At 37.8% G+C, this 15,482-nt stretch overlaps 1 protein-coding gene and 1 long non-coding RNA gene across 2 annotated transcripts in view; both read left to right on the top strand.

The window, feature by feature from the left end:
* LOC117549565 (carcinoembryonic antigen-related cell adhesion molecule 5-like) overlaps positions 1 to 15,482 on the top strand; it is a 44,561-nt gene that overhangs the window by 9,864 nt on the left and 19,215 nt on the right. Inside the window, exons 4-6 of the mRNA XM_034221583.1 lie at positions 7,939 to 8,126; positions 8,420 to 8,695; positions 10,160 to 10,339. Coding sequence (XP_034077474.1) covers positions 7,939 to 8,126; positions 8,420 to 8,695; positions 10,160 to 10,339 — 644 coding nt within the window. The remainder of the gene's footprint in view (positions 1 to 7,938; positions 8,127 to 8,419; positions 8,696 to 10,159; positions 10,340 to 15,482) is intronic.
* Positions 13,188 to 13,695, top strand: LOC117549570. Its single transcript, XR_004569502.1, has 3 exons — positions 13,188 to 13,249; positions 13,323 to 13,401; positions 13,569 to 13,695. It is a non-coding gene; the product is annotated as an uncharacterized LOC117549570 (long non-coding RNA).

Genomic DNA, 15,482 nt, shown 5'->3' with positions numbered 1-15,482 from the left:
ACTGGCTCCTTTCGACGCGAAGGAGGAGAATATCATATACAGTATTCCATCACAGTTAAATATTTATACCTTGCAAAAACAGAATGTTAAACTTTGAAGTTGTACAGTGTCGAGGTGCGGCTCCATTGTGAAATGACACAAACAAGTCATAACTAAAGGGCTTAGGAACATATTGAGAATATATAATAAGAGCACTCCCTTTGTTGAACATCAACACGGTTGAGTAAACAAGGTTGTTACACACAATGTCTACACCATTCTGGCTCCACATTTTCTGTCTGATATCTTCCAATGTGCTGATCCTGAATCTTCCTCCTGCCTGGTTTTTGAGTCAAGCTTTTGGGTCTAAACTTGGAGATACTGAGCCATCACCTTTCCCAAACTTGTAATTGAGTATTACTGTGAAAATAGGTTTATGTTAAATACTTAAGATCTTTTCCGCACTTACTTTTTGTCATGAAAGCAGTACCACACAATAGCAGCTACAACACAGAGGACGACTAAAACACCGATTACTATTCCAGCGATGCAACCAGCCGAACAGCCTTGTGGGCCTTGAATAAAACAGGATAAAAGAACATGATTTTTACATCATTCTGTAAACAGGAACTGTCACATTATCTCAAAATGCCTGTGGATAACAACAATATTACATTTCTCCCCATATGAGATTTCATAGCTAGTTATAAAAACCTATAACATGATTCTGTTAAGCATTGTTCACCCTGTTTAAAATGCATTTTAAATGATCATAAACCATTGAGTCCAGGCTCATTTCCTTCTACAGTCCCTGTTCTATTGATGGCATTAAAAAAAATGGGTAACACTTTATATTAAGGTACACACATTCACCATCAACTAGTTGTTAAGTAACATGCATATTAGCAGTATATGGGCTGTTTAATAGTCATTATAAAACACTTATTAATGCCTTATTCTACATGACCATATTCTACAAGTAATAGGTCATTAGTTGAGAGTTTTTCCTCAATAACCCTCTCATTAGTGCTTATTTGTTGCAAGTAAGGAAGTTGTTGTACATGAGTTTCGGTCTTAAAATGCTCTGCTCAATATGGGCCAAATAAGGCAGTAGTAGCACAAGAATAGTAATTCTCCCATAATAACACTTAACAAATATGGTCTATTCTTATGTAACAAGACATGAAACTATAAGTGTTAACCCCTAACCCTTTAGTTACCTCTGCTATCTATGGTGGCCGATAGCGGCAAACACACCACAATGGCCCAAAACAGCTTCAGAATTTATGCAAATATAAAAACACAAATGTGCCAAAACACATGCAATGGCAGAAACATTTTCACATATGTACAGCATTTAAAAAAACATTCACGAAAACATTACGGAAATAGCTGCATAAACTAAATGCTGCAAATAGCAGCCGGGACTAGGGGCCTCATTTATAAAGGGATATACGCTCAAAAGATGGCGTACGCCAGTTTCTAAGCAATGTTTGCGATTTATAAAAAACTAACTTGACGGGAAAACGTGCGGTCCTCCACGCAAACTCTAACCCATGCGTACGCACTAAGCACAACAACGGGAGAGACGAGAAACTGCGACACCGTTGGCAGAAGGAAGAATGGAGAGACATATGTGGAAATAATACCATAAATAAAATGTTACCTCTCATTTATCATATATGAAGAATTCATTTTCAAACATTGATTAAAGCCAATCTTAAAATGATTAAACAAACGCCTGTTTGAGACTCCTCAGTGCACACAAAAACATAACTTGGAGAAATAAATAAATACGGATATGTTGTTGATCACCCCTCGATTATGTTCTCTTGTTAAGGAATGTATTCTCATAAATGATGCGGTAAGCAGGAGGACAGAATTACTTTAAACTGACGCCCTTTTGCTTTTTTATAGGTTGTAGATACGAGCATGGTTTTATATACTATCACGTTTAATCATGTTTTGTGCCGTTCGCCAATAGCCTACTTGATAAGTCGCTCGTAAAACACAGGAGGTATGGAAACTAAGAACACCATATGTGGTAAATTGTACAGCTAATATAACACAACACATTAGTTGTATTTCCTTTAACTGGTGGATTATGGATATATAGTTGCTGATCGACATCTGGAACACAAACACAAAATAATTCAGATCCAGTCGTCATGACTCCACTCCGGAGGGATTCCCCGATCATTTCTTACAGTTTCTCATCAAGAAACATTGCGTACCTCGCCGGTACGCAATGTTTTGTGGATCGGAAAATGACGGAACATTTCTGTACCTATTTTTTTAAATGTCTACTACGTAAGCAACCTTCCCACGTGAATCCACAGCACAGTGTTATAAATGAGGCCCCAGGGCACTTGTTGACATTTAGCAGAGTTAGACTGTTTGATAATTGTAAGTGTCTTGTCAGTTTATTTTAAATGACATGGTTGGATAGGTTAGGAATCAAGCAATGACAACGGTTGCTTTCTAACAACAGTGACAGTCCAACTTTATGATCCACGAACGTCAACAAGCACTCCGGTCCCAACTGTGTGCATCACTATTTAGTGTTCCGTTGAGCTTCTTGCGTTTTTTATTTGCAGAATTTTGTATTTACAGTATTTTGGTTATTCCGCGCTTTTAGTAAATGCTGCACATGTTTTGTCAAGTTGGTGAAGATCTTTCTTAATGTGCATCGTTTTTGAAAATGCAGCGGATTTCTCCTGATGAAAATGTTTTGAGCCACTGTAACAGTCAGCTACCATATCAAGCCACAATCTTCACTCGGCTACTAGCCTGAAAGGAAGTATTTTGTACTTCTTCATGCATTTTTATTTTAAGCCATCGTTGTACGAGCAAAGATTGCAGATCTATCTTAATTGCAAACATATGTAGTTGTTGTTAATTTTTCTTCCCCAAATGTTTATTTGTTCTTGGCAATACGATCAATCAATATTGTGGGTCATGATTTTGTATGTAATATGTAGCCTTGTAATAAAAGGGATAATGTGCAGCGAGGCGATCAATTATTTAAAAAAAGTGAGCAGGATCCCAACGCGCAGTGCCCCCTGCACATTATCCTTTACGTATCTAATGCTTTATTCTCAGATACGCATCTTTGCCATCTGTATTTCTTTGCACAAAACTTACCCAGTACAGAGATAGATGCAGGATGAGATGTTTCATATCTCAGAGTTTTGTCGTTAAAGGCCTGACAGCTGTAGCTTCCACTTTGATTTGTCTGACTGTTTGTCAGATTGAGCTGCGATCCTTTTGACAGCAGGCCCCCATTCAGAAACCACGTATAGTGGGCCGAAGGGTTGGAGACAGCTGAGCAACTCAGGCTGATGTTTGATCCTTCCACATAGGGTTTATGAGGCGGAGATATTTTCAAATTAACATTTTCTGGGCCATCTGAAATTAGGGGAGAAACATCAAAAAGTTAGTATGCATTAATAACTGAATTATGTGTATATATATATATATATTATACACAGAAGAAACATCTGTACAAAAGGGATTTCCAAAAATGAACATCTGTGTGACCTTTCCACATGTGAGTCTTGTAAAGGAAATATTGTCAGATAAATAATTTATGGGCCAATTGAATGTAAGGGAAAACAAAACAGCAATTCAAAGAAAGTAAAAAAATCGAGCATGTCGTAACTCACAGTAGATGATGAGGGTTACTGCCTTGCTGGCGCCATGACTGACAGGATTAGAAACACGACACCTGAAGGGTCCCTGGTCGTAGCGCGTCACATTAGTTATAGTTAAAGTGGAGTTTCCATCAGTGATCTGAACTCTGTCACTTCCTGTAACCTCAGAGCTGCTGTTCAGCCAGAGGAAAGAGAGAGGGGATCCAGAGGAGGAGCAGGACAGACTGACAGATGTGAACTCCACCAGCTCTGTGCTGCTGGAGGTTACCATTACATTGGAGACTGGTGCTGTGGGTTAAAAAACAAAATAAATGTTTAAAGGTGCAGGAGAATATTACACTGCAGTGGCTGGGAATAAACCTCATGATCAAGATGAGATCATACATATTCATGGCTGCATATTGCCACAAAAAAAAAACCTGTTTTTACTTATTATCTTATGACAATGGTAAAAGGATCAACAATGTTTATTTGAAGGATTTTAGAAATGCCATGCACAAGAGAGGGGACTTTAATTTCAGTTTTTGTTAATGTTTTGTCAAACTGGCATTGATTTAAAGTGCTATATTTGCTATATTTGCTATATTTGAAAAGTATATTGTAGGGCCATACCTTTATAAAACATGTCTGTGAAGTATTTTTTTCAAAATACCAAACAGTTCACCCAGTGTCCATGCCTCATACTGCTCAAACCCCTCTTTTGCAGCCATGTTAGAAAAACGTAGATTTTGGGTCCTTAGCTTGAAATAAATAAATAAGAGGAGGCAGAGCTAATGCCTGATCAGAATTCTACCGCAGATAAAGTTACATTTGGTTGTGATAAAACGCCATCCTGTTTAAACCACATCAAGGATTATTTCTGAAATAGTATGGAGCTCAAATGCTTTTTCTCTTGCAGGTTTATCACAAGGCGAGTTCTTTTTTTATTTCCTGCGTTTTAAACATATGCTGTTCAGTACAGGTTAGCTCTGAGTTGTTAGCGAGGCTTGCTAATGTAAACAAAGACCTCCAAAATACGTCAGGCATTGTTTCTGATATCAACTTTCTGTGGGTCCGCCGACGTCACCTCGGATGGACACGTCAGTTCGGATGGAAATCTGTATCCGCTCGTTGTACACCCGTTTTTAAAAGATTTGGGTACGGAGGAAAAGAGAGAGGGTTTTATTTTCTGACACTGCGTGAGTTCCCGGGGACACATATTTATGTTTGAAAGTGCATTTTGCATGATAGGTCCCCTTTAACTAATCTGTTTTTTCAGACTGTAATTTTAATGTCAGTTCTTTATTATAGTTCAATTTGGCTAATCTAGAATATATACCTATATAACTGAATCCATTGTCTCTTTGTACATATTTAGCATTTGCTGAAATGTACGAGACGTTAGATGTACACCAAATACATCTTCAAACTCAGAGTAATTAAATATGTAATATATTGTTGATTACAATTTATGGAAATACCATTAAAAATGATCATATTGTTCATCAACTCAGTGGAGAAGTGACTCACAGTAGATGGTGAGGGTTACTGGAGCACTGGTTCCCTCACTGACAGGATTAGAAACACGGCAGCTGAATGGTCCCTGGTCGTAGCGGGTCACATTAGTTATAGTTAAAGGGGATCCTCCATCAGTGATCTGAACTCTGTCACTTCCTGTAACCTCAGAGCTGCTGTTCAGCCAGAGGAAAGAGAGAGAGGATCCAGAGGAGGAGCAGGACAGACTGACAGAGCTGAACTCCACCAGCTCTGTGCTGCTGGAGGTTACCATTACATTGGAGACTGGCTCTGTGGGTGAAGCACAACAAATATTTTATAAAGTTACAGTACAAGACAATACTGCAGAGGCTGATAATGAATCTCATATTAACGAGGTGTTGATTATTAATGGCTGAACATTAAACATCATACAAGCTCCTGCCGCAACAAAACCAACATTTTCTCACTCATTATTTTCTCACAATTGTACAAAGAAGAACATGCTCATAAACTGTTTTCATGCTCAATTGTTACGCATAATGTCAGCATTAAATGAGATGCAACATGTGGAGCTTTCTCTCACCGTATACGTCCAGTCTTGTGTTCCCTGTCTTTGATGGTTCTCCAGCTGGAAAAATGCTGACGATGTATTCTCCACTGTCAGTTTGAACCAGGTTCCTGAGCTCCAGTGATCCAGTAGACATGAAGAAGGTGATCCTGCCTTCATACCCTGGTGCAGGGAAGTTCTTAACATTCCAAGTAAATATATCCCTAATACCCCCAAATTTCCAGTTCACTATTTGAAAAGTAGTTCCTGGAGTCAGTGTTGTGGTGAACATCACTTTCCCTCCCACAGCTGCGTTCAGAGGACCGTCTGGCAACACACCAGCTCCTTCAGTTAAACCTGGAGAGAGACAGACAGAGGTCTTTGGAAAAATAAGCCACTGGGTCAACAATCAATCAACATTTTGATTCATATGATTTTTAGAACAGCTACATTTAAATACTATGAACATGTTATCACTTTTTGTATGCATATAAGTAATAAAATCGTAATACTACCTCTATCACATGCTAACTGTAAAGCAATTATTTGTTTTAGCCATTTACTTTTATCAGTCATGCGTTTGGTCTGCTATTTATGATGCTATCGTTTAACACAATAATGAAAAGCAGACCTCGAGATTATTAGCTTAACTCATTTTTAACAACTTTTTAACAATAAATTGACGTTAAAAAAAATATAGAAAAATGGAAAGATAGCAGAAGATTGAAAACTTCAACAAAATATATTATTCTTACCTATAGAAACCAGAGAGATTATCCAAAGTAAAGCTAACATATCCATTGATGTATCTTTGTGAGATATGAACAGCCACAGAAATGTCAGCCATCAAACTTGACTGTCCTGATAAATGTGAGCCTCTTGCCGTTCTCAACATATCAGTGAGTAAATGCAGAACTACCTTCGTGTTGAGGTACAACGTTTCTGCCTAATGAGTTAAACCCTTTATATATACAGTCTATGGTTAAACCCAGTGAAGCTTCAGGCTCTAAAGCTGCAAGACATTGTCCTCTAGTGGTGTAAATATGTTTGCATATACTACTGTGGTATTAATATTATCCCACAGAAAACAAAAGCAAGAGCATATCCAACATGACAATCATGGCAAACTAATGAAGTCTTGATTATTGCTCCGACCTAGAGACCAATATAAAAGTCAATTTCCGTAGAATATTTGTATTTGAGGGAGTGGTGTTTGTTTTTTATGTCTATTACATTTAAGAATGTTGTATTTGAGAGGACTTTAACTCCTTGACATTCTTAAATGAAATACTCACTGTAGTGGGAACTATCACAGAAGCTGTTTTGAGTACTTTGCCAGATTTGTACATGTATGTTTTTTTTAAACTTTGAAACATGTAGTTGAGACCAAATGAAAGTCGACTATGAACAAGTCCTTAGTCAAAGCAAGAGGGGCAAAAAGCCACTGTACACCCGTGGTGAAATGTAACTGGTGTGATTCCTCTGCACCATGTTCTCTGGTTGTAATTTTGTCACCATAAACTTTTACTTCACCTTTATAATTAATTATTAAAGATTATTTTCAAAGTAGCTTGTTGCATATTCTGTAAATGATCAACGGTTCAGGTAAGTAACTTTTCAGAGGTATTCAAATGGAAAAAACCCCACCTGCACACACTCCTTCCTTGTTTTACCTTCATATATGGAAATCAGCCTTCTTAAAGTATGATCTCTTTTCTATGATCTGATGTTGCTGCAGAAAAACATGGGACAAGCTGTGATACACTTCATCGTCCTGGGAGTCATCTCAGGTGAGCTCTTAGCATTTAATACTCTACAGCAGCTAAAAGTGTTTGGTTATTTATTCAACAAAGTTTGACCTTTAATTATTGACAGTCAGTCAGTTTTCTCTCAGTTGGAAGCAGTTCCCCTGTCTTTGAAATCTAAATGTCTGTGGGAAGAAACATTTCTCACATAAGGGGTTTAAGCATTATTTTCACTGAACTTTATTCTGAGGTTTTGTTTTTGCTTGCAGCTAAACTTAGGTTTTAGAAATACCTCAAAAGCTAATTCTAAAAGAGTGAGTTTCTTCATAGAGAACAGATATAACTTTTCCTGCTGCAGTTTTGTGTTTTGATTGATTTCTAAAGTAAATCCCTCTCTCTGTCTCTCTCCAGGTTTAACTGAAGGAGCTGGTGTGTTGCCAGACGGTCATGGTGCAGTTGTGGGAGGGAAAGTGATGTTCACCACAACACTGACTCCAGGAACAACTTTTGGATCAGTGACCTGGATATTTGGTGTAAGGAATGTATTTTCTTTCAGTGGTAGCAACTACACTGGACCAGAGTATGAAGGCAGGATCACCTTCTTCATGTCTACTGGATCTCTTGAGCTCAGGAACCTGACTCTAACTGACAGAGGAGAATACTCAGTTACCATTTTAATACCTGGAGCACCGCCACAGTCAGGGACCACAAGACTGAACGTATACGGTGAGAAAGTTTCACATGTTGCATATCTTTCTCTGCTGAATGAAGATGCTGTGTAGCGATTGAGCAAGTAAACAATGATATAGGCCCTTTATTCTTTTCACCATCATCAAATAAAAATGTAGAAAAATTCTAATTTTACCAGCTCCTTTTTTGTGGAAGGAGCTGGTAAAAACGTTCAATGTGGAGCCATGAATGTTCATTATGTCATCTTAACAAGAGATTCCCATCTGGTTCAGTGTTTATCTTATACTGTAACTTTATAATATATATTTTTTTATTTTTTTAACCCACAGAGCCAGTCTCCAATGTAATGGTAACCTCCAGCAGCACAGAGCTGGTGGAGTTCAGCTCCGTCAGTCTGTCCTGCTCCTCCTCTGGATCCTCTCTCTCTTTCCTCTGGCTGAACAGCAGCTCTGAGGTTACAGGAAGTGACAGAGTTCAGATCACTGATGGAGGATTCACTTTAACTATAAATAATGTGACGCGCTACGACCAGGGACCATTCAGGTGTCGTGTTTCTAATCCTGTCAGTGAGGGAACCAGTGATCCAGTAAACCTCACCATCTACTGTGAGTCACTTCTCCACTGAGTTGATGAACAATATGCTTATTTTAATGGTATTTCCATAAATTGTGATCAACAATATATTACATATTTGTTACTTTGAGTTTGAAGATTTATTTGGTGTACATCTAACGTCTCGTACATTTCAGCAAATGCTAAATATGTACTAAGAGACAATGGATTCAGTGATATAGGTATTCTTTCTAGATTAGCCAAATTGAACTTCATCATATTGAACATTTATCATAAAGAACTAACATTAAAAATTACAGATTAATAACAGATTAATAAAATCAATGCCAGTTTGACAAAACATTAACAAAAACTGAAATTAAAGTCCCCTCTATTGTGCATGGCATTTCTAAAATCCTTCAAATAAACGTTTTGGTCCTTGAACCATTGTCATAAGATAATAGGTAAAAACAATTTGTTGGCAATATGCAGCCATGAATATGAATGATCTCATCTTAATCATGAAGTTTATTCCCAGCCACTGCAGTGTTATATTCTCCTGCAGCTTTAAACATTGTTTTTGTTTTTTAACCCACAGCACCAGTCTCCAAAGTAACAGTAAACTCCAGCAGCACAGAGCTGGTGGAGTTCAACAGCTCCGTCAGTCTGTCCTGCTCCTCCTCTGGATCCTCTCTCTCTTTCCTCTGGCTGAACAGCAGCTCTGAGGTTACAGGAAGTGACAGAGTTCAGATCACTGATGGAGGATTCACTTTAGTCAATGTGACGCGCTACGACCAGGGACCATTCAGGTGTCATGTGTTTAATCCTGTCAGTGAGGGAACCAGTGCTCCACTAAACCTCACCATCTACTGTGAGTTACTCATATGTGCATACATGTTATTCTGCACATTGCTTTAAAGTTGATGGTATCATGAGGCTTCACACTGAGCTAAGTGGTCACGTAACATTGTCTTTAAGATGCCAGCATTACTTTAATGCATTTCTTTACTCCCCGTATGCCACATAGATGGTCCAGAAAAAACGCATTTGAAGTAAACCCCCTGTGTTTTCCACCCACAGCACCAGTTACCAATGTTGTGGTAACTTCAGAACCAACAGAGCTGGTGGAGTTCAGCTCTGTCAGTCTGTCCTGCTCCTCCTCTGGATCCTCTCTCTCTTTGCTCTGGCTGAACAGCAGCTCTGAGGTTACAGGAAGTGACAGAGTTCAGATCACTGATGGAAACTCCACTTTAACTATAATTAATGTGACCCGCTACGACCAGGGACCCTTCAGGTGTCAGGTGTTCAATCCTGTCAGTAATGGCACCAGTGATCCACTAAACCTCACCATCTACTGTGAGTTACTCATACAGTATGTGCATACATGTTATTCTGCACATTGCTTTAAAGTTGATGGTTTCATGAGGCTTCACACTGAGCTAAGTGGTCACGTAACATTGTATTTAAGCTGCCAGCATTAATTTAATGCATTTCTTTACTCCCCGTATGCCACATAGATGGTCCAGAAAAAACGCATTTGACAATATCTCAGCCACAAAAATATTATGAGAACGGGTCAGACATCAGCATGAACTGCTCAGCTGACTCCAGACCTTCTGCTGTATTTAAGTGGTTTCTGAATGGAGCCCAGCTGTCTGATACTGGATCAGATCTCAGTCTGATGAACGTTCAGATCAGTCAGAGTGGCTACTACAGCTGTCAGGCCTTTAACAACAAGACTCTGAGATATGAAACGTCTCAGCCTTCAGTTGTTTCTGTACTGGGTAAGTTTGAAATAGGACGGTTAAAGGAAAAAGTTGAAGATACAGTAGAGTAGTGTCCACTAGCATAATCTGTGTTGGTTAAAGGTGCTTCGTGCCCTTCAGACAGACCAAGTGTCTAGCAGTTTAATATAACATTTGATTCCTTTAACTCCCAATGTTTTGATTCAGTTGTAAAATAAATCCTGCAAATAATGAAGCCGTTTTCTGTTAGTCAGTGTGGAAACTGACAAACTATCTTCCTAAGAATATAGTTGTATATATAGTATAGTTATAGAGTATATGATATTTCTGAGCGATAGGTTGTCCAAAACAATGCATTTAAAAAAGACTGTTGGCAGTCAGACACTCAGCATGTTACGTATATATTCAGGGGGAAGTAGAACAATGTTTGCATTTTATAAAGAGGAACTGTTCCTTTTATATTTATTAACTCAGGCATTAAATCAACTTCTTTTGTTCCTGCTTTTATATCTTCACGTGATCTTTTGCCCAACAGAGAAAGTATCCGGCGCTTCTGTCACATCTCCATCAAACCTGCCGATTGAGGGGAACTCTTTCAGATTAATCTGTGACGCTGCTGGCTCTGTCTTTACCAGAGAGTGGAGAAAGGGAGGCTTAGATCTGACTCCGACTGTAAACATGACCCTCACCGACAACAGCAGAGAGCTGTCTTTTAGCAGTCTGAGTAAAGACGACACAGGAGATTATTCCTGTAATATCAGCAACCCCCTCAGCAGCGAGGAAGCAAACTACTCCATGATAGTTAACTGTAGGTAACAAACTATAACTCTACTGTTCACAATGATACGTTCAGATTATTGAGTCCACTTGAACAATAAATACTTCCAAATATCTGTTTTCCAGATGGACCAGAAACAGTTCAAATCACAGGTCCAAGTCAGATACATGTGGGAGGCACATTTAAATTAACCTGCTGGGCTGCATCTGTACCAACTGCCAATTACACCTGGACGCTGAATGGGACAGAGATACACACTTCTGCTGTGTTTTATAAAAACAACACTGAATTATCTGACAGTGGCAACTACTACTGTGAAGCGTGGAATGATATAACCGGGAGAAAATCATCAGCGGTCCATGAACTGACCGTAACACATGAGCCAGAGCCAGGGCCAGGTAGGAGCATATTAAAGTCAGTACGAACATAAAAAATGCAATAAAACTCAAATTTCTGTCATCAATTTTGATTATTTTAAACTAAGAAAACATGATCAATTTGCAGATAATTTACATGTGTTTTTAAAAAAAATGATAGCCCCCTCTCCGTTCAATACATTCATTAAGGCAAGGCAAGTTTATTTATATAGCACCTTTCAACACAAGGCAATTCAAAGTGCTTTACAAAAAACGAAAGACATTAAGAAAATGGCATTTAAAATCAGTCATTAAAAAGCAAAGATAATAAAATAAACATTAAAAGACAAAATACATGGATAAAAGTTACAGTGCAGTCTAAGATATGAATAGTTCAAATAAAAGCAGCGACAAAAAGAAAAGTCTTCAGCCTGGATTTGAAAGTAGTCAGAGTTGCAGCGGACCTGCAGGTTTCTGGGAGTTTGTTCCAGATATTTGGAGCATAATAACTGAACGCTGCTTTTTTATTAAACAAAATAAAATCTTGTTAACTAGAAGGACTAGCAGAGGGGATTGTAAAATACCTTTCAGTAAAAGTACAACTACTCTTCTAACTGGCAGCACGTACCTTAAGATCTAAGGAACATAACATCAACTCAAACAATCAGACATGCTCTCCTTATTTTAATTGTTGTTGTGTGTTTTCCTTTTCTAATTGTCGTTGCGGTAAGGTTTGTCCGTGCTTGTGCATGTGCTTTTCTGATGTATTTAGGGTCTATTTTTGTTGTCTTTTCACTCTGCTAATGCGCTTTAACTGTGTTTATGTGCTTTTATACCTTTTCTTTTAATGCCATCGATAGAACAGGAACTGTAGAAGAAAATAAGCCTGGACTTGAGGGCTTATGGTAATTTTAAATGCATTTTAAACAACATAAACAACTCTTAACAGAATCATGTTATAGGTTTTTATAACTGGCTATTAAATATCCTATTGGGAGAAATGTGATATGCTTTTTATCCACAGGCATTTTGAGATAATGAGACAGTTCCTGTTTACAGAATGATGTTAAAATCATGTTCTTTTCTCCTGTTTTATTCAAGTCCAATCAGGCTGTTCGGGTGGTTGCATCGCTGGAATAGTAATCGGAGTTTTAGTCGTCCTCGGTGTTGTAGCTGCTATTGTGTGCTACTTCCTTTGTTACAAAAAGTAAGTGGAAAAGATCTTAAGTATATAACATAAACCTATTTTCATAGTAATACTCAATTACAAGTATGGGAAAGGTGATGGCTCAGTATCTCCAAGTTTAGACCCAAAAGCTTGACTCAAAAACCAGGCAGGAGGAAGATTCAGGATCAGCACATTGGAAGATATCAGACAGAAAATGTGGAGCTGGAATGGTGTAGACATTGTGTTTAACAACCTCTTTTACTCAACCTACAAAAGGTTGATGTTCATCAAAGGGCCTGCTCTTATTATATATTCTCCAGATGTTCCTAAGCCCTTTAGTTATGACTCGTTTGTGTTATGTGTCGGTGGAGGGTACTACGTTTATAACACAAAGTAAGTTGAAACATCTAAACTGCAGTCTGTGTAATAAAAAGTAACAGTTTGAATTGAGTGGATCTGTTTGCATGTCTGTATTTTATCATTGCTTTTTAGAAAACAACAACAAAGCAGTAACACAATCAGAAACAACAACAAAGCTGAACCACAATCTGATATTAAAGGTTAGTAATCATGTGATGAAATTGTACATATGTATTAAAAATAAGATGTATTAACACTTTTCTTTCCTCCTAGAACTAGAAGAGGCTGTGTATGAGAACACTTCAGCGATATACGAGAGTGTATAGACTCAGCCGTCTTCTTTGTGCTAAAGGTACGTTTTAAGATATGTTATATGTATGTTCAAAGGTTTCTGTAGAAATATTTAACTTAGTTAATCTGAAGGAACCACTATAGAACCACATTATCAGAGCACTCATTCTAACATACACTTGATCAAAGCTCTTTGACACTTCCCTCTTTTCACTTCTCGTCCAACAGGCCGTTCAGAGGAAGAAGAGCTTCACAACATAAAGATAAAGCAGCCCTGAAATGTTATCACATTATTATTTTAAATGCTTTTTCTAATGTGTCAGCAAACACTACATTTACAGTGCAGTAATACCATGAATTTCACCTCTTAAATGTAAACTAAACAACGCAGTGAAACTAGTTTGATAGTTAACCCATATGTTGTGCTCGGGTCTCCCGTGACCCGTTTCAAGTTCAAATTATATAATAACTACGCTCTAGTTTTTTTGTATCGGAACAAGGCTTCATGATATCCTCCACAACAGCTATATAAACACTACAAAACAGATTTTGACCATTTTTGCCAAGTCTGAAGGTCTAAAAGTGTATAATTTGGTGTTGGGGTCTGGGGAGACCCAGCAGAATTGTTTTGGGTGACTCGAGGTCAAATTTGGCCCAATCAATATTCATCTTTGACTTTAGACACCCCTCCCCCACCTCCTTCATCCACTGTAACAATAATTGTTCGCAACATGCACCTGGTCTCCCCTCCCTCTGCCCCCCTCCCCCCACGGGAACTCGACCTTTCTCAAAGAATATGTACACTAACACTTGAACCTGAACACACACATGCACGTGTGCAATATGTGGTGTGATGTGTTTTGGGCCATAACATTACATTACAACAGGATTGTAGGGTTATGAATGCATTATAAGTTAGTTATGATGTAGTTAAAACAATATTGGATGATAGTCATTTTTTGTGTGTGTTTTGGAATGAGATAAATCATGGGTCAAAATTGACCTGCGAACACCATAAACGGTAACAGCTTTTGAACACAACACAAGGGTTAAGCGTGTTTATGTTTAGTTTAATATCTGGTGTTAAGTCCAGACTAACGAAAACATTGTTGCAGAAAATGACGTTTTAACTTTTTTACCTCATCAGTGATAAGCATTTTTGTTGATGAAGTTGAGTGGAGAGGCTAACTGCTAAAATAGCTAACGCCATTGTAAAAACAGACAACACAATTTCTGGAAACTACGACGTGTCCTGAGAATCTGAGGTCCGCCCCAAACCTGGGTTCATTCAAATCAAGGCGTAAAACCTTGCTTCTTATGCTGTTTTCCCCGAGGTCATTTAAATATGATTTAATATTGCACTTCAGCACTCCTTACAGCATTATGTGTATTTACAATTTCTCTGTTTAACTAATGTCTATCTCTTTTATGATTTGTCTTTTTGGTCAATATATTTAGTTTTATAATTGATTTCAGTTTTTGTAAAGCACTTTGAATCGCCTTCGTGTCTGAAATGTGCTATATAAATAAACTAACCTTATCTTAAAGCATTATGGTAAGTTAATGTTGAGAACTCTGCAACCTTACAACTAATGCAACATAACAACAGTGACATCGAGTGGTGGATCAGTCGACTACAACAGAGAAACATTTCCATTTTCCATTGTAAATATGTCAGACAGGCTGGTATGAAACCTAATTAAATTGTTTTTAAAAGGATGTAAGGACCAGTATGAATGAATAATTAAATGTGTGAATGTTTGAAATAAGGTGTGACATCATGAATAGACAAATGTTTAGTTTCCTGTGTTAGATTCAGCTGTAATGACGTTTTATGTTTTTGTTTGTATGTGTTTTTTAATGTTTATTTGTACTAAGAATGTTGTATTGAAAAGGAATTGAGAGGGAATTTGAGTCCATGAATTCAGTTAAAGAACAGTGGGAACAGATAATATGTCAGAATAACATTTTAACCTAATTTTGTTGCAATTTATAATTCCAATCTTTAGCTGGTAGCTGGTAGCACTAGAGACAAAGTCAATAGATCACTGAAGTCATTTTCTTATTTGTGACATTTAAGTTTAGATATTTGACCATAACAAATTCAACCACACAGTAGGGCCAGAAGATAAATCAGAAGAT

This window comes from Gymnodraco acuticeps, unplaced genomic scaffold (genome assembly GCF_902827175.1).
Source record: "Gymnodraco acuticeps unplaced genomic scaffold, fGymAcu1.1, whole genome shotgun sequence".
Taxonomy (NCBI): domain Eukaryota; kingdom Metazoa; phylum Chordata; class Actinopteri; order Perciformes; family Bathydraconidae; genus Gymnodraco; species Gymnodraco acuticeps.
This window is presented reverse-complemented; position numbering and strand designations above follow the sequence as displayed.